This window comes from Callithrix jacchus, chromosome 13 (genome assembly GCF_049354715.1).
Source record: "Callithrix jacchus isolate 240 chromosome 13, calJac240_pri, whole genome shotgun sequence".
NCBI classification, from domain to species: Eukaryota; Metazoa; Chordata; class Mammalia; order Primates; family Cebidae; genus Callithrix; species Callithrix jacchus.
Genome location: NC_133514.1, coordinates 14,265,845 through 14,283,801, shown reverse-complemented (window position 1 = coordinate 14,283,801; position 17,957 = coordinate 14,265,845). Strand labels below are relative to the sequence as shown.

The following is a 17,957-nucleotide window of genomic DNA, read 5'->3' as shown; positions in this document are numbered from 1 at the left end:
TGCTTCCTCATCTAACCTGATGGTAAGAAGATCAGCCTGTCTCTGTGGGACACGTGGAGAGTACAGAAAATAAGACAGTATCATGGCCAGGTGCAGTGGTGGGCGCCTGTAATCCCAGCACTTCGAGAGAGGCTGAGGTGGGCTGATCACTTGAGGCCAGAAGTTCAAGACCAGCCTGGTCAACACTATGAAACCCCGTCTCTGCTAAAAAAAGACAGTAATTAGCTGGGTGTGGTGGTGCCCGCCTGTAATCCCAGCTACTTGGGAGGCTGAGGCATGAGAATCACTTGAACCCAGGAGGCGGAGGTTGCAGTGAGCTGAGATCATGTCACTGCATTCCAGCCTGGGAAACAAAGTGAGATTCTGTCTAAAAAAAAAAAAAATCATATCGGAGGAGGAGCTAGAGATTTATGCATAGGAGAGTGGTCCAGCTTTTATCTTTGTGCAATAGACTTTACATATTTCCAAAGTATATTTAACCAAAATATTATAACCGATGTAACTTAAGATCTTTAACTGTGTGCAGTTCTAAATGTGGACTGTGTTTTTATGTAGTTCTAATCAGTATGTAAATTTCATTCTCTGTCACTTAACATTTTTATATAAATCTTTGCATGCACTACTCATATTTTTGTCGTAGTTTATCATTATTGCTAGCACTCAAATTTTTCCCTGAGCATTTTGTTTTGATTCTTATTATTTCACTACTATAAATAGTACAGCGAGGAACATCTTTGTGCAAATGCTTCACACCCCTCGCCTTGGATAGATCCGGTATGTTTCCCAGTGTTGGGTAGCCATATCAACACATGTGAGTTATTTTGTATTTAACTTCCTTGCTTCAGAAAGCCAGTTCTGAGTAATTGGCAATTTCACTAGTTCATTTCAAGTCCATGAACAAAAGATTTTCTTTTTTTTTTTTTCCCTAGGTAACTTGGCTTGCTTGATAAGTTTATGGTGGTTTTTTAAAGTTGTTTTTATTAGCATTTTCAACTGCTGAGGGTTTTTCCATCTATTTTTAATTTTCTCAAGACTGTTCACACACAGGTGGCATCCTGTTTGCTTGAAGGGGCATCAAAATTGCTGTTTCATTCAATTTGCATTAAAATGAAAGTTGAATACATCTACAGATGGGGACTTGGTCATGTTTAATGGTTTTGAGATCTGTTTACATAAAGCAAATATTTGTTGCATAGTAAGTTTGCCAAGAGTGGCAGACTAGGGGGTTTGGCAGGTGGAGAAGCTTGTGCAAGAGGGTGGTTTTGTTGTTTTTAAGATGGTGAGAGATAGGGGGGCCTACATCTGTACAGTTAGACCTGGGTTTATACTTTCTAGTTAAAAAAAAAAAAAGTACTTGAATATTTTTTTAATCATCAACTTTTTTCTGTTTATTAAATGTATCATGAAATATACATTAATCAAGTCCTGCATATCCATGACTACATACCTATTAACATGTCAAAAGTCTGCATTCCTTTCCATGCATTGCGAGGAATTTGTGTTTGAACAGAATTCTGGGGCTCTGGGGCTACATCAGAAAAGCAGGTTCATCTGGGCTGTACTCTTTGGCACAGAAATAAGCTTGATGTGTGGAGACCAAGCTCAGGGGTGGAGGGAAGGTGGGGGGGTGCTCACTGCTGGGTTGTAGGCTGTGGACTGTGTTTCTTGGGGTACAGTGGGAAATCTGAGCTCTGGTCTTATCTCTGCTGCTGAAGAAAGGGGACCCCAGGCAAGCTGCTCAGTAAGTCGCTTTTCCTCATCCTCAAAATAGGAGAGCAGCCTGCCTTGGGAGACAGCAGTGAGGTAGCCAGGGTGCAAATGCTATAAAGGGAGAGTCAGCATGTGATGTGCAAATGTAAACGCTATGGGCCGGGCACAGTGGCTCATACCTGTAATCCCAGCACTTTGGGAGGCTGAGGCGGGTGGATCACTTCAGGGGAGTTCAAGACCAGCCTGACCAGCATGGTGAAACCCCATCTCTACTAAAAATACAAAATTAGCCAGGTGTGGTGACTCATGCCTGTAATCTCAGCTACTCGGGAGGCTGAGGCAGGAGAATCACTTGAACCTGGGAGGTGGAGGTTGTGGTGAGCCGAGATCGTGCCATTGCACTCCAGCCTGGGCAACAAAAGCGAGACTCTGTCTCAAAAAAAAAAAAAAAAAAGAAGCCACTATGAAGGGAGACTCAGCATGTGATAAACCAATGTGAAGCTCCTCTTCCCTCCTTCTCTCTGGCTGTACATTTTTCTTAACGATGACTTGAATGGAGGTAGATCAGTCTTTCACTGGGCAGTCCTACAACGGTTCAAAACCAGCAATCCAACCTCCATTCCCATGACTCACTCTGTTTTTGGTTTTAGGGGTCTGCTCCGTATGACAGGGTCCCCAGACTCCAGGGTTTTGTTGAACGTCCTTGCCCTAGAAGATGGCCTCTCAAACCCCAGACCCTCAGCGTGCACGGCAGGGTTGTGTGTGCAGAGCCCAGAGGGAAACCACCATCCTTTTTAAGGAGTTTTCCGGTAACCCCAACACTACATTAACTGTTTTTGGCAGCCGCATCATAGTGACTAACAGTGAATTTACAGTTAGCCGAAATCCTATTTTTTAATCCATCCCGCTGCTAAACCACATCTTTCTCATCCTAGACTGTGGAAGACTTTTTTTTTTTAATCTACATGAAGAATGGCTCATTTATTCCACTTCACAAGTTGTATTTTGTTAAACTTGGCATGACTTACCAGCCTGTGAAGATTTCAAGAATTTTTTTTGATCCTCTGTTAAAGCTATAATCTCTCTCAATCCTATGCTCAACTTGATGCTTCCTGTTTGATAACCACAAGCTCCTTCATACCCAATTAAAAGGTGTCAATAGGAGCAACTGAAGCAACTGTCTGCCATCCAGGTTAATGCAGACATTTGATTAGCAGTCTTTAGAAGAAACCGTTTGACCAGCTAGGAATTCACCTGCTATCATCTGACCTCCTTATTAAACTCTCAAGAAAATGGGGAAGAACTCAGACACTGAGACATTGATTCTTCATGGTACCAAATTTCCCTGCTCAGCAACCAACTTTGTCACTTACTCAGAGAGGGACATGAGATTTGCAGGAGTTGGAGGTTGGGAGGGAAGGAAAAGGCTGAGATCATGATTTGAAGGGGAGAAGTTGGAGGAGAACTTAGTTTGGGGTTAAAGATGACAAAGAGTGTGGTTTTGAAAATAACAACTTTCAGAGGACTGGAGAGTAAGAGGAACTCTCTGGAGGAAGGTTCTAGTATACCTTAATCAAGTCCTAACTATCCGTGACTGTATACATACTACATGGTAAGATTCTATGCCTCCATGGACCTTGTATGTGGTTGTCTTGAAGGGCTGGGTGGTGCCACCACTATAGGGACCAAGTGGGACATCAAGGGTCAGAGGTGGCGTGAGGCCAGGGACTCTGAGATCTGCCCTTTTTGCTCAGTCTGTCACTGTTCAGACAGTGGTGTGCTGGAACCAACTCTCACAAGCCAGTGTCGTCCATTTCTCCCCAGCTCCCCTTTCAGTACCATCAAGCTGGTGGCTTGAAATCGGCCATAATGGAAGTGTTTACACCAGAGAAATTGTCAAGTGCTACAAATCAAGGCTTCCTTCTCTCGGACTGCCAGTGTCCAAACACACACGAGGCACTTACTCTGGCTGCCCCTGCGGCCTCTCAGCACATGCCTGTGCTGTCTCCTTGGGCCAGATTTATATTTTTGAAATGAAAATTTGCTTTTCCATGGATGATGTTCAAAAATTCCCTAGCAGATTGCCACCTTCCGGTCTCATTTCCCAGCCACCCCTTGCTCACCCTCTTCACCAGCCCTGCAGGCAGCATGTGATGGGGTTTCCTGATCTTTTGGGGTCACTTTTTCCTGAGACCCTGAGGCCCAGTAGGCAAGTTCTCTTCCATTTTCCTCTGGCCCCATGCTTAGAGTTCTCTGAGAGACCTTAGCAGGCTGTGGCTGTTTTGCGGTGTTTTGTTCTGTTTTATCTTTTTTCTTTTTACTGGATTATGTTCTAATAGATGGGGACCTTCTTCCCTCTTCTGTTTATCTTCATAGCTTCAGGTCTGCTATGGCTCCTGAAACATAGGAAGGCAGAGCGAGGAGAGAAGGTAGGAAAGAAGAAAGGAGAGAGGAGGGAAGGAAAGGAGGGAGGAGAGCAGCCAAAAGTCATTCATGACCTGGCAAGTAAGGAGCAAGATGAGTCTGATTTTTCAAGAACTGGGGAAAGAGTGGAGCCCAGAGGCCAAATAGGAGATAAGAAAAATCTGGCAAGTTGCAGGGATTCAAGACCCCTCCTCCCCGCACCAAGTCACCTGGCCTCTGGGCTGGCAAGAGCTGGCAGCAGAGGGACTCTCGGTGGGTAATGGGTGCGGGGGTGGGGAGCTGAAAACGTGGTAGAGTCTCAACAAATGCCTTTTGAATTATAGCTGGCAATAATCACAACCTTTCTGGTTACTTCCTTTTCAAGGTAACGGGGAGAAAGGCTTGGGGAGTAGGGAGGGGATTTAGTGAATGCTGGACTGGAGGGCCGTGGAGCAGGCAGAATGCTGGCCCTGCAGGAACCAAAGGATGAGGGGGTGAGGGCTGGGGAGGGGGTGCTGTGAGGAGCCAGCAGAGCCCAGCCTTGCCCAGAAACCTAGGACCAGCTCCCTGAGACTGCAAGGTCATTGCCAATTAGCTAAGTGGCTGCACTCAGCAGGCTTCTGGGATAGGAAAGGGCTGCGTTCTCCATCTTGTTGATGTGGAAACAGCAAGGGGAAGTGACTCAAAGCGGGAGTGGAAATAAAGTGTGTGTCTCGTGACATTCTGACTTGTGCTAGATCCAAAGGGCTGCACTTGACTGTCTCCTGGGAGGCCTCCTTCCACGGGCAGGCGCCTGTGATGCTCTCGGGAGAGGCAGGGGACTATGCAGGAGCAGAGGAGAGGGAGGGGTGATCTGTGGATGTGGGGCAGGTGCATGATGGAATGCAGGACTTGGTGGAATGTCAGTTTAGATTTTTTAAAAAGTAAGGCATAAAGGCCAGGCGTGATGGCTCATACCTGTAATCCCAGCACTTTCGGAGGTTGAGGAGGAAGGATCACTTGAGGCCGTGAGTTCAAGACCAGCCTGGGCAACAGAGAGAGACCCTATCACTATAAAAAAAAGAAAATTTAACCAGGCATGGTGGCATGTACCTGTAGTCCCAACTGCTTGGGAGGCTGAAGCAGGAGGATCACCTAAGCCCAGGAGTTGGAGGCTGTAATGAGCTATGATCACATCCCTGCATTCTAGCCTAAGCAATAGAGAAAGACCCTATCTCTAAAAAAATAATAATAATTAAATTTAAGTTTAAAAATTAAAAAGTCGGTCTTAGTATTATATTTCCAATTCTTTCTTCTGCCATGGACACTTAAAAAATGAAAGTGCCAAGGAGTTACGGAAGTAACCTCTGATCCTCCATAAAGTTCTGCAGGAGAAGTAATAGTGGCCTCATGCCCCAGCAGAAGAAACCAGGGCCTGCAAAGATTATCTTCTCCAGATCATACAGTGGGTTCATGGCAGAGATTTCAGGGGGCCCTGTTGCCACACTCCAAAGTCCTTTGTGAGTAATGGCCTAGTTGTATGGCTTGGCAGCCCCAAAGACAGCGGTTTAAACCCAGGTTTGAATGAGTCAGATGTATGCACCTTCTCCCTGACATCATAAGGCCTTTCTGGCTAATGGTCCCCTTTCCAGACTCTCTCAAATCAGGAACAGAACTTTTTTTTTTTTTTTTTTTTGAGGCAGAGTTCTGCTCTTTTTCCCCAGACTGGAATGCAGTGTCGCCATCTCAGCTCACTGCAACCTCTGCCTTTCGAGTTCACTGCAACCTCTGCCTTTCGATTCTCCTGTCTCAGCCTCCCAAGTAGCTGGGATTACAGGCACATGCTACCACGCTTGGCTAATTTTTGTAATTTTAGTAGAGATGGGGTTTCACCATGTCAGCCAGGCTGGTCTTGAACTCCTGACTTCAAGGGATCTGCCCGCCTAGGCTTCCCAAGGTGCTAGAATTAAAGTTGTGAGCCACTGTGCCCGGCCAGGAACAGAACTTTGAGTCCTCAAGACCATGCATTTTATGTTTGGGATGCCCAGCATCCCCTCTGGTGTCTACCTCTCTCAGAGGCTAAGCTGTTTATTGAATACAAAATGTGTAACATTACCCTACAATGTTTTCAAGGGCAAGAGTTAAGTTTTCCTGTGATATTTGTTTCTGTAACCCTAGCATCTCCCCTGTGCCAGGAGCATAGTACTAGGTACAGTTACAGCCTGGTGTTTCTGGAAGGGAGTTAAATGCTGCTTCATTTCCCCCTCCTGTAGGCAGGTCGATGTCTTGCCATTCAGGAAGAACGTAATTTATTTTCTTCCTGAAGATCTTAAGAACTCAGAGATTGTCCAGCCTCCTGTAGTACCCTTTGCAGATTTTGGCCCAGAAGTTCTTACAGCCAATCAGAACTTTTCCTGTTTAATTTGAGCCCATTTCCTTGTGTTTGTTATTCTTTGACTTTGACTTTGGCAGATTTGGGGGCCAGGAGGCAAACCTAAGCCCGGGATGGCTCAGAGCCAGAGTTTTCAATAGTGTCACAAAATGTAGTCTCTGATTCTGCTCCGAAGGTCTGGGGCAGACCAAGAAGCAGGGAGGACGGAATGAATGCCAGGGCTTGGAGAGCCAAGAATAAGGTCTGGAGAAAGGGGCAGGGCTTTTGGCTCATGAGTTGAGCATCAGAGGATTTTGTGATCATTAAAGGCCAGAGATAGACTGTTGACGAGTAATTCAAATAATCAGACAAAATTTGGAGGCATGAGCAAGTTCTGTGATCAAGAACAGGAGCTGCAGTCAGCAGATGGTTCTCATCTCTTCCTAACTCAGAGTTCAGTGATGTGCATTGGTACCTGAAGGTCAGTCACGGTGGGAATTTTTACACCACAGAAGTTGGCAAGTGTTGCAAAGTAGAATTTTTTTTTTCCTCTGGAGCGCAGGCAGAAGGGGAGCAAGATACAGGGAATACAGGTCATCAAACAAGATTTTGGAAAAAAGACAAGTGAAAATAGTCATGACAGTTGAGCCTTTCACTGGTGTCCCACTTGATCAGATACGATGAACTAACTCAAGTTTTCTCACTTAATCCTCACCCGCCTTCTATAAGGAAAACAGGGTAGGCAGCATTACCCTACTTTATAGGGGAGGAAAATGAGGCCGGGAGAGGTTAAGTTACTGCACAAGATTTTAAAGCCAGTCAGAAAATGAGCTGGGACCAGGACACAGGCAAGATGAGTGTGAGGGAATATGGCATGGAGTTGAGATCTGTGTTCTCCCGAGATCCTGTGTCCCCCTGGGCCCTCCCATTTCAGTGCAGTCCTCTCTTCCACCCGTGTGCCGCCAGCTCTGCACCTCTGTGCCTGAGGATGTTCTCAGACCTCCCTTGTGCTGAACTGGCTGGATGTGCTGGAACAATGACTCTAAGAATGGTGTATAAATACCCCAGATCCCTCCCTCTCTGGGTGGGGTACATTCTATCCTGACTCCTAGAGTTCCCAGCATGGTTAAACTGTGGTTTCCCAAGGGATAACACTTGATCACTCTTTTGACCATTTTCTCCTCCCTGTCATCATTTCTCCGATGTTTCCTGGGGTTACCTCTCAAATGACTTCCCCTGGATTCCTATATAGTGAAAATGTATTCCAGGAGCCTGGAAGATTCCTCCAGGAGCTCTGCAATATGTCTTCACCACATAGCAGAGTATTGGCACACAGGACATGTCCAGCAGATGTTTGTTGGAAAATGGTATGGATACCTCTAGGATAGACAGATATTTCTAGAATATATATACCTTTTAGATAAGAATATATGTATATATAAAAGCAGATGCATATTCTTCTCTCTGTAGGTCTCATGCCACATTTTGCTACCCCTGGGGACTCTGAGCTTGGTGCTGCCTACTGTCCCCCTGCCCCTGACCTGAAGGACATGCCCAGCTTTTTCTCTCATCCTTGGCTCTTTTTTGCATCTTCATAATACACATTTATTTTTTAAAAAAGGAATGGCTCTTTGAAGCTAATGGCTATCTAAATCTTTCTTTCCTAGCATCTAGCACAGTGTAAATAAATGAATATAGGCTCTCATTCCACTTTTCAAATATGTGACTCCACATTGGTATTTTCACGGTGCCAACTCCATCATTTTGCTCCCAACTAAATGATGGGCCAAAAAGGAATCCCCCCCCCCCCCCGCCTACAATCACAGTCTGTTCTTAGAAAGGGGATATTTTTTATTTAAGAAGGGGTTTCGGGATAAGAGCTAAGCTCATTTTAGAACAGTGGTTTCCAACCCAGGTGAAACGTTGGGAAAATCCTGGAAAACAAAGATGTCAGTGCTCAACCCAGACCGATTTAACGGCAGTCTCTGAGGACCGCGCTTGGTTTGGGGTTTCTGAAAGTTTCCCAGTGATTCTATGGAGCCAATGCTACGCCACCCATCTGGAGCCAGAACTTCCACTTCTTCCTTTGAGCATTCCCTGCTTTAGATCAGTAGGAGATAAACTCTACTGAGTTGTGCTGGATCTAGATGCCAGGACCAATGTTGCGGAGATTCCAGGTGAACTACACATTCCTCCTAGGATTCTCATTGTCTACATCTGTCAACCCAGGCTGTAAATGGACTGGGTCTTCTGGAGCCCTCCCTCCCATGTGTAGAATGCCCTTCCCTGCAGGGCTGCTGGGCAGAGCACTGTTCCTATTGAGTCCTTCTGGGTGTGATGAGTAATGTTCTATGTGCTGGGTTCCCATCGGACAAAGGCCTCCCACCCTGAAAGTTCTTGCTGGCAGCTGAGGGTGGAGGCGGACGGCATCGGTTGACAGCTTGGCCCTCCACCTGGGCCCTTTCCTGACTTCTCCATTCCCATTCCCTCGGCTCCCACCCCCCCCCCCCCCGCCGTTCTCCCATTGTTTCTTCTCGGCTTTTCCCCCATCCCTGTTCTTCTCCTGCTATTTTCTACTGTCTCGCTCTTTGCTTTTTCTGCTCAGCTGTACCTTGGAACCAAGCTGCGACCGCCTCCTCTCACAGCTGCCTTTGCTAAGTATGGGCCCCTTGCCTGGGTGCCAGTATAGAGGGAGGAATGGGTGAGAGAGAGGGGGCTTCCAGGAGACAGAGCTCATAGGCATGAAAGCTCTACATCTGGGTTTCATACCTGGATGCTTCTGAAACTTGCCCCTTCCTGCCGCAGCTTTCCCAGCCGAGAGAACCAGGTGCCTTGCAGGGGAGCTTTTGGGTGTGAGAATATATAGCTTTTGTGTCGGTCTTGGCGTTCAATGGGTGCTGTTCCTGGGGTACAAGGTGTGTGGGCCTGAGCGGGGCTCTTTCAGGGCTGACCCTCTGCTGTCTCTGCAGGACTGCGATGTGCCGGTCTTAGCTGCTGTCTGAGAGGATGTCTGGGGTGTCCGAGCCCCTGAGTCGAGTAAAGTTGGGCACGTTACGCCGGCCCGAAGGCCCCGCAGAGCCCATGGTGGTGGTACCAGTAGATGTGGAAAAGGAAGACGTGCGTATCCTCAAGGTCTGCTTCTATAGCAACAGCTTCAATCCCGGGAAGAATTTCAAACTGGTCAAATGCACTGTCCAGACAGAGATCCGGGTAAGTGTGAAGGCGTCTGCTCTGTCCATCTGTCTGTCCCCCTGTCTTCTTCCTGGGCAGCTGAGCAGCTCTCCTGCAGCCTCGTGGCTCTCCCATATCCACCCCCTGGTGGAAGAGGTGAGCTGGCATCAGAGAGATGTGCCCAGCCTGCATCACCAGGCCTTCTCTCCAGGGGTCTGCATGCTACTGCTCGAGGAACCTGGGAAAGACATGTTGTGGTCTTTGTTTGAACCCCAGATCATTTTTTTTTTTTTGCTTCTGATTCAATTCATTTCAACTTACCAAGTATTTATGAGACTTGAAGCTCTGTGAAGGACTTAAAAGCTCCTGTCCTCAAAGAGTTTACACTCTGGTGAAGTAGGAATTAGAGATACACAAGTGTTTGCATGAAAAGTAGAACAAAACTGGTCTAAGACTTGTGTGCTGAGCACGTGGAGGAAGGCGTTCGTGGGCGCTTAGAGGATGATAATGAAGTAGAGATGCTTTGGGCCAGGTGAAGGGTTGACAAGAGCCCTACCTGGCAACACATCCCTTTGGTCACTCCTGCCCAGAATCACAACATCTGTTTTGCAGGTCCAGGTACCCACCTTCATCAGGGCACCTGGACCTCAGGACACTAGTTCACCTTAACCAAATGCATGTGAAATGCTCACCATAAGCAGAGTTCCACCATGCCGAACTAATCTCAGTCACCTACATTTACTGAACAATGAGCCTGGGCCAATTCCTCTATACGCACTATTCCATGAAATCTTCCCAGCATCCCCATGAGTAGATACACTGAGCATACCTTGCCTCTGCCCAGAGCACCCCTTTCTGATGACGGGAGGGAAAGCCAAATTGGTTGTCAGAAGGTTGCTTTGTTGGTAATTTGAACAAAGGAAGCAGGAACTTTCGGGAAAGCTAATCAGGTGTGAGGACATGGGATGAGCCATCTCCAGCTCACGACCAACACTTCCCATGTCCTGAAAGCCAGTGTTCCCAGACTCCTTGAAGGTCTCCTTTGGTTAGTGCTGCTGCGCCCTGGCCTCATCATCCTGGCTGCCTTCTGTCTGCTATAGTTCATGCTGCGCTTCCACAACCAGAGCACAGTGTAATTGATTAGGTCACTGTCAGGGCCAGTTATCAACACTGATTATGGTTTGGCTGGCTCTCTCTGTTTCCTGTAACTGATTTGATTAGGGCCTTGTTTGCTCATCTTATGATTTCTGACATAGAGGCACAACTGTGTCCTGGGAGTAAGCCCTGGTCATCTTCCTCCAGGAGGACGTTTCTTTGTATCTTTATCCACTTCATGAGTCTTCCTTTGGGTATATCATTGCAAAGAGCTGATGCCATCCACTGCGAATTTTACTAGTTTAATTTTCAGAAGTTAACCTGATTTCCAAGTTTAGGGAAGAGCACCTCATTGTTCTTTTGTGCTGAAAAACAGAGAGCAGCTGGTTGGTTCAGATTAGGACATGCTCCATGGAGTCAGCAGTGAAAAAGGTCCTGAAAAAGAGGTAGCATTTAAAGCAGTGACACTGGGGACAGGAGGAGGCTTTCCAAGAGGAGGGAACAGCATGAAGAAAGACAGGGAAGCCTCTGAACAGTAAGTAGTTCAGTTTGACTGGAGTATGGATTATATTTAGGAAAATATCTAAAGCCAAGATCAAAAAGTAAAGTTGACAGAAGGGCCTGCAATATCAGGCACAGAAATTTGGAACTGGGTAGGCACTGGGGAATAACACGTATTTTTAAGCAGGGGCAAGACGTTTCTGTAGTTGTATGATACCCTGCTGGGTGTTTAAGGGGTGAAAGTACACCATGGGCCTATAGAAAAAGCGGTGAGACCCAGGCTTAAGAAGGATGGCTTGACACAGTATCTGATTAGGGGAAGCAGAGGTGGAGAACGGAAGTGACTGACTTCTAGGAATATGTCCAAGCCTTCTGATTTTTCCTGCTTCCAATGTCCCTGCAGGCAAAATGTCACCTGTTTATTACAAACAGCTGTAGTCATAAAGCCACTTAGACTTCTTGCCAAGTCTTGCTCCATCCTTACTGGTTGTGTGGCCTGGGACCTGGTGCTTAACTGATCTGGGGTTCCATCTTCTCACCCAGATATCATGCTCACCTCCTCACCCAGGGATCATCATGCCATAAGGATTGGAGGTGATGGGTGAGAAGCACAAAGCACATAGCAGCACCCACAACTGGAGGCTGCTGATTATGTGGGCATTAGGTTATTACCCAGCTCAGGAATCTCCAAGGGTTTCTAATTGCCCAGAGCATAAAGTGCAGATTGTCATCTTTTGGTGTCTATCCAGGTATCTGTCTTATTTTCAAATAAAGAAGTAAGATGATCAGATTTGCGTTTTAAAACAGCAACATGGTGTTCTGCAAGATGTTAAGAAGTATTCCCTTGGGAAGGGAATGTGTGGTCAGAAAGATCGGGAAATGCTTGGTTAAACAGTTCTGAACAGATTCTTTTGCAGCAAGAGTGCTCAGAACCTTAAATAGGCTGATATGCCTGGTCAGTCACTGAGAGGGGCCACAGAGGTGATATTTTCTTAACTAAACAATTTCTTATTTGCCTACAGAAACCCTTCTTTTAAAAGCTAGATCTCTGGACAATCATTTAGGGAGTTTTTTCCCCTAAACTCTGACAGCAGAGAAAAAAGGATTAGAGGGAAAAAAAGACCGGTGAATGGGAGATGGGTTAGGAGACTGTGGTCGTTCTGCAAGAGGGAAATAATGAGGACCTGGATTAGAGAGAAGTCAGCAGAATTGAGTCCATCAAGGAGGCAGAGGCAATAGAATTTGATGATTAGATATATGGAGGGAAAGAAAGGAAGGAGAGAAAAATGACTCAGGCTTTTTTGCTGGGTGACTGAATGGGTGTTGGTACTATTCATTGAGATCCAAACAGAAAGGGAAGGTGTTCCGAGATTTCATCTTTACATGCCTTGTGTTTAAAGTGTTTATGAAACACCTCCTTGGAGGAACGTGGGTCTGGAGCTCAGCAGGGAGAAAGAATCTAGAGACAAGATTTGGGTGTCATTATTCAATGGATGCCATGCAAATGGGTAGAATCACCCACAAGGAATGAGTAGAATAGAACGAAAAGAGATCCAGATAGGAAACCTGGGGAAATTGACTTCTAAAAGGCTGATACAGAAAGAGCAGCACATGAAGGGCAAAACAAGAGTCAGTCAAAAAAGGAGCGAGAGAACTAGGAGAATAGAGTCTGAGGCGCTCAAGGCAGAGAGGGCTTTAAGGAAAATACTGGCTGGCTGTTAGATGCTCAGAAAGGACGGCAGATAAGGTTAGAAACAAGTGCACGGCTTTAGCGGCAGGTGCCATGAATAATCTTCGTTTGGACAATTTTAGTGCAGAGATGGGGCAGAACACTTAAGAGTGGTTTTGACCAGGAAGGAAAAGAAAGAAGGGAAGGCTAAAGGAACAGTGTTCACTGTGGAGGGAACAGCATATATCAAGGTCGTGAAGTGGGAAGGCACATAGCAGATTTGAGACTAAGAATTGTTGACGTTGGGTTATTTAAACCGTGTTAACCATTTTGGTTTTTATTCCATCTCTTGTGGGAAGCCACTGATATAATTTAAACTTATGAATGACATGAGATCATGCTTTTTAAAGATCACTTGGGTTACATAATGGAAAATGCATTGGAGGGAGGCAGGAGTGGATGTGGGGAAATGTGAGGTGGCTATTCCAGTGAATCAAATGAGAGGTGACAGTGGCTTAAATTAAGATTATAGCCATGGAGAGAGTGATGATGATGGTGACTCATGATGGTGATGGTAGTGACGATGGTGGTGGCAGTGGTGATGGCAGCTAGCACGTTGGAAAGCAATAACATGCATTATCTTACTAACTTCTCAAAAGAACCCAATAAAGCACAAACTGTTACTGTTTCCACTTCATATATAAGGAAACTAAGCAGAAGATTTAAGCAAATTGCAAGTAAGGGGTGAAGCTTTCTTTTAAACCTAGGCAATGTACTTCCAAAACCTGCACTCTTAACCACTGTGATCAGTGGAGAGAAGTGATTATAATCCATAGAATTGAGGAGATGGAAATGAAAGGCTTTTGTAATGACAGGAGATTCAGGAACGAGGAAGAGGGAGGTGTGAAGAATGGCAGCCCTGGTCTGGGTGGTCAGGGTCTCATTCCCTAAGATGACAAACACTGGAGGAGAAAGCCATTGGGGAGTGGGGAGTTCACAAGCTTGGTTTTGGATCTCTGGAGTACAGCTGAGACACATTAAGATCTTCACATGGAAATGCTGAGTCGATCCTTGGATTCATAATTCTGGAGGAAGGAACCAGTTTGGTCATAGACATTTGAGTGAGGTCAGTCCAACCATCTGGCGGTTGAAGCCATGGCCGCAAATGAGATCATTTGGGAGAGGGTTCTGAATCACTCCATCATCCACCCCACAAATGTTTATTGGGTCCTCCCATGTGCCTGGCACCATGCTGGCATGGCCTAGGGTGTTAGTGTATCCCAAAACACAGGTGCTCCCTGCTTTCATAGGGCTTCCTGGTCAAGAGTGAGACTGACATGGACTCACTAATGAATGAACCTTCACAGTTTGAGGCACATGCTCCTATAGCAAAACATAGGTCTTATGAGAACAGGTCACCATCACCATCTTCATGGCTATAACCTCAATTTAAGCCACTGTCATCTCTCATTTGATTCACTGGAATAGCCACATAACATCGCCCCACATCCATTCTTGCCTTTCTCCAATGCGTTTTCTATTAAGTCTCCCAAGTTATCTTTAAAAAGTACAATCTCATGTCACTCATAGCTTGTGGGAGCGGGGCTGGGTTTCCATGCAGAGGAACAGCTTTGCTGTAGAGTTGCCTGTGTGGGGATGCAGGGTCCAGGGTGTCTGGGTGGGAGTTCCAAGACCACCGTCCTTGCCTGGGACCCTCCTGGAGCGGCCCCTCCTCTCTGCTTCCTCACTTCTTTTTGTACTCTCCTTTCCTAGCTTGGCATTGTCCTTTGAAGGATTTTTCTACTTCCATCTTTGTCTCTTCCTTTCCCCATTTTCCCAGTACTCAGAATTCTGCCAGCTCTTTCAGATTTGCCAAGCACATGTCCTTTCTCAAGAACACTCCTGAGATCCCAACACCCCCACATAGCAGTGTCTGATCAAATAGAAGCAGTCGCGAATCACCCTGGCACAGCCCACATGGCAATACGTTTCCAAAACATAGTCACTCCATGCATATCTGCTGATTTCATGTTTTGGTCTTTATTCTCCACTTTTTTTCTCCATAGATGTAGTAGCTTTGTGGTATTTTCTCTATGTTGTAAAAAGCTATGTGAATAAGCACTGGCCCCTGTTCCTAGGGCCTAAAAGAAATTAGGCAGGTGTTGCAGAGAACAATGAAAACGTGATTTTGTTCTTCCGGATTGTCTATTGCCTTTCTGTTTGATATTCACAGGAAATCGTGTTTGTTCAGGAGCTCTGAATCTCTGGAGCAAGCAGAGGCTCATATCATTATAAGCTCTTTGACTTTCGCTGCTGCTCCTCCTCCTCTTCTTTCTTCTCTCTTCTTTTTTCTTTCTCTTCCTTCTCCCTTCTTTCTTCCTTTTCCTCTCCTCCTCCTCTTCCTCCTCCTTCTCTGCCTCCTCTTCCTCCCTCCTCTCCTCTCTCTCTCTGCCATGTGAGGACACAAGGAGAAAGTGTCACTCTGTATATGAGGAAGCCGTCACCAAGAACCAAATCTGCTGCACCTTGATCTTGGACTCCCAGCTCCAGAGCTATTCAGAAATAAATGCCTGTTGTTTAAGGCACCCAGCCTGGGTGATTTGTTAGAGCAGCTCAAGATGACCAGAACATCTTTCTTTCTTTCTCTCTTTCTTTCTCTCTCTCTCTCCCCCTTCCTTCCTTTCTTCCTTCCTTCCTTTTCCTCTCTTCCTCCTCCTCTTTCTCCTTCTCTGCCACCGCCACCGCCACTGCCTCTCCTCGTCCTTGTCCTCTTCCTCCTCCTCCTCCTCGATCCCCTCTTCCACTCTCCCTCTCCTCCCTTTCCCTCTTTTTTCTCTTCTTCAGGCCAGGGCGGCAGTTTCCTGTGCCTGGAAGAGCAGTCTCTGGCCCACAAACCATTGGCTTAGGTTCTCTCTGTATCTGGAACAATCCCTGTCACCCTCCTTCAGATGCTGCTAGAGTAGGGCCCAAAGTCACAGTGCAAGAGGAAGGGAAGAGGAGGTTACCTGTCCTGGTAAGGTGCCATTTCTGAAAGAAAGGTTACCCTAAACAGAATAAATGGAACCACACAAGGCTAGCCTCCCATGCATGAAAATGGTCCCTAAATAAGAGGATAGGGTTCAAACAGAAACCACAACCCAGTGCCGAGATGATACTTAAAAAGGCCTATTCACAAGGACCTCCTCCTTCTGCACACCCCCACTACCCCCACACCGTTTCCTGTGTGTGCTCTGCAGGCCAGCCCACCTCCACGCAGACACCTACAGAGGCCAGCACAAGGCAGACACGTGGGTTCCAGGCCTCTGTGGATCTATGCGCTCACATTCGTCGCATCCACAAATTGGTACTCAGGTTCCTGGGCTTTCATTTCTATTTTTAATCTAGTGGTTGCCTTGCTGAATGTCCTTGTTAGAGACTTTTATCACCTCAAAATGAATGCTTTCATGGTGTTAAGTTATGCTCACTTTGATTATTTTGTTCTTCAGTGGCTTTTTTTTAGAATGATCCCTTACATATGTTGCGAACTCAGGATGTACATAACAAGTGTATCGGGTTTCTGTGGCTGCCATGGCAAATTATCACCAGTCTGGGGGCTTACAACAGCAATGATTCTCCCACAATTCCGGAGGCTGGAAGTCCCAAAGCAAGGTGGCAGCAGGGACTCAGTTCCCCTGAAGGCTCTAGGGGACGACCCCTCCTTGCCTTTCCCAGCTTCTGGTGGCTCTAGGCATTTGTGGCTTGTGACTACCTCACTCCAACCTCAGCCTCTGTCTTCACATGGCCTTCTCCTCTCTCTGTGTCTCTCTTCTGTCTATTTTACAAGGATGTTTATCATTGGATTTGCCACTCGGATAGTCCAGAGTGATCTCAACTTGAGATCCTTAATTACATTTGCAAAGTCCTCCACCTTTTTTTTCCCCAAATGAGGTCACATTCACAGGTTCTGGGGTTAGGACATAGACATATCTTTTGGGGGCCACCGTTGAACCCACTGTGACCGTCAGTTCAGATCACAGTATCTGTCGCTGGTACCACCATTCAGGCACACACAGACCAGTGTACCCAGATGTACAGCAGTGAGTGGTCCTTTTGTCCATTTACTAGTTTTAATTATGTCATTCTGGGGTTTGTGCAGAAGGAAATAGCAGCTCACCGAACATGTGAGTCAGCACTTCTCCCCAGGAGCTGTTCCACACCTCCTAGAAGTCGGCATTGGGAAATGTGTAGGGGCCCTTTAGAGCTGGCACGTTGTCATGATTCTCACGATGATTGGGGCTGAGGCTGGGCATTCAGTGGGTAGGCCATTGCCGTGGGTGAACAGTCCCATACAACAAAGATTCCTCCTGCACCAAGTGCCAGTGGTACCCTGTTGAGATTCAGTGATGTGAATTAAGAAGCATTACAGTACCATGAATGCTCTGAACTCCACCCCCACATGAAAAATAAAACTTTACCTGTCTCCCCTCCTGCTCTGAGGCAGACACTGCATGTCACATATTTTAGTTGGGGAGTTTGGGGGAAAAGAAATCTTTGAAAGCCACCTGGTACTCTCCCAGCTGATCCCTACTGTTGTTCAGCCCTCCTCAATCTCAGCGTGACATCAAGAGCCCTTCCTACAGATTATGAGGAAATCAGAATTCTTGACAGAACAGTCTCATTTTAACAGAACATTTTTATTTTTCAGAGACACTTATATTCTGCTCAATTCGATTAAAGAAAAGGCCTTTTGTTACTTTTTCAGCCTTTATTCTACTTTCTCAGAGCTCTACTTCCCATCTTCACACGCAGCAGAAGGCACAAAGGAAGAGCCCACTAGCAAGCTCTTGCCCTGGGAACACAAAACCCTTCGTGATTCTCTTGCTCCAAGCAGAAGGAAGTCGTTTTTCTTTGCTTTGTTCACCCCAGGCCTCTGGCGTGGCCGGATCAGCCATGACCTGATCATCCTACGGGGCTCCGTGATTGCACTTCACCTGCCTACGGGGCTCCGTGATTGCACTTCACCTGCCTGGCACTGGCGCTGGTGCTGGCTCCAGCAAACAAAAGGCCTCAGACTCGTTT

General features: G+C 46.5%; 1 protein-coding gene across 4 annotated transcripts in view; it reads left to right on the top strand.

Annotated features, from left to right (window-relative positions):
• PTK2B (protein tyrosine kinase 2 beta) overlaps positions 1-17,957 on the top strand; it is a 133,824-nt gene that overhangs the window by 62,540 nt on the left and 53,327 nt on the right. For 3 of the 4 annotated variants that reach the window (XM_003734571.6, XM_035269934.3, XM_035269935.3), the window contains one exon: positions 9,433-9,673. In XM_003734571.6, the coding sequence (XP_003734619.4) occupies positions 9,470-9,673 (204 nt within the window). In that variant the 5' untranslated portion in view covers positions 9,433-9,469. Of the gene's footprint in view, positions 1-9,017; positions 9,291-9,432; positions 9,674-17,957 lie in introns of those variants that run through there. The other variant, XM_035269936.3, reaches the window with a different exon arrangement.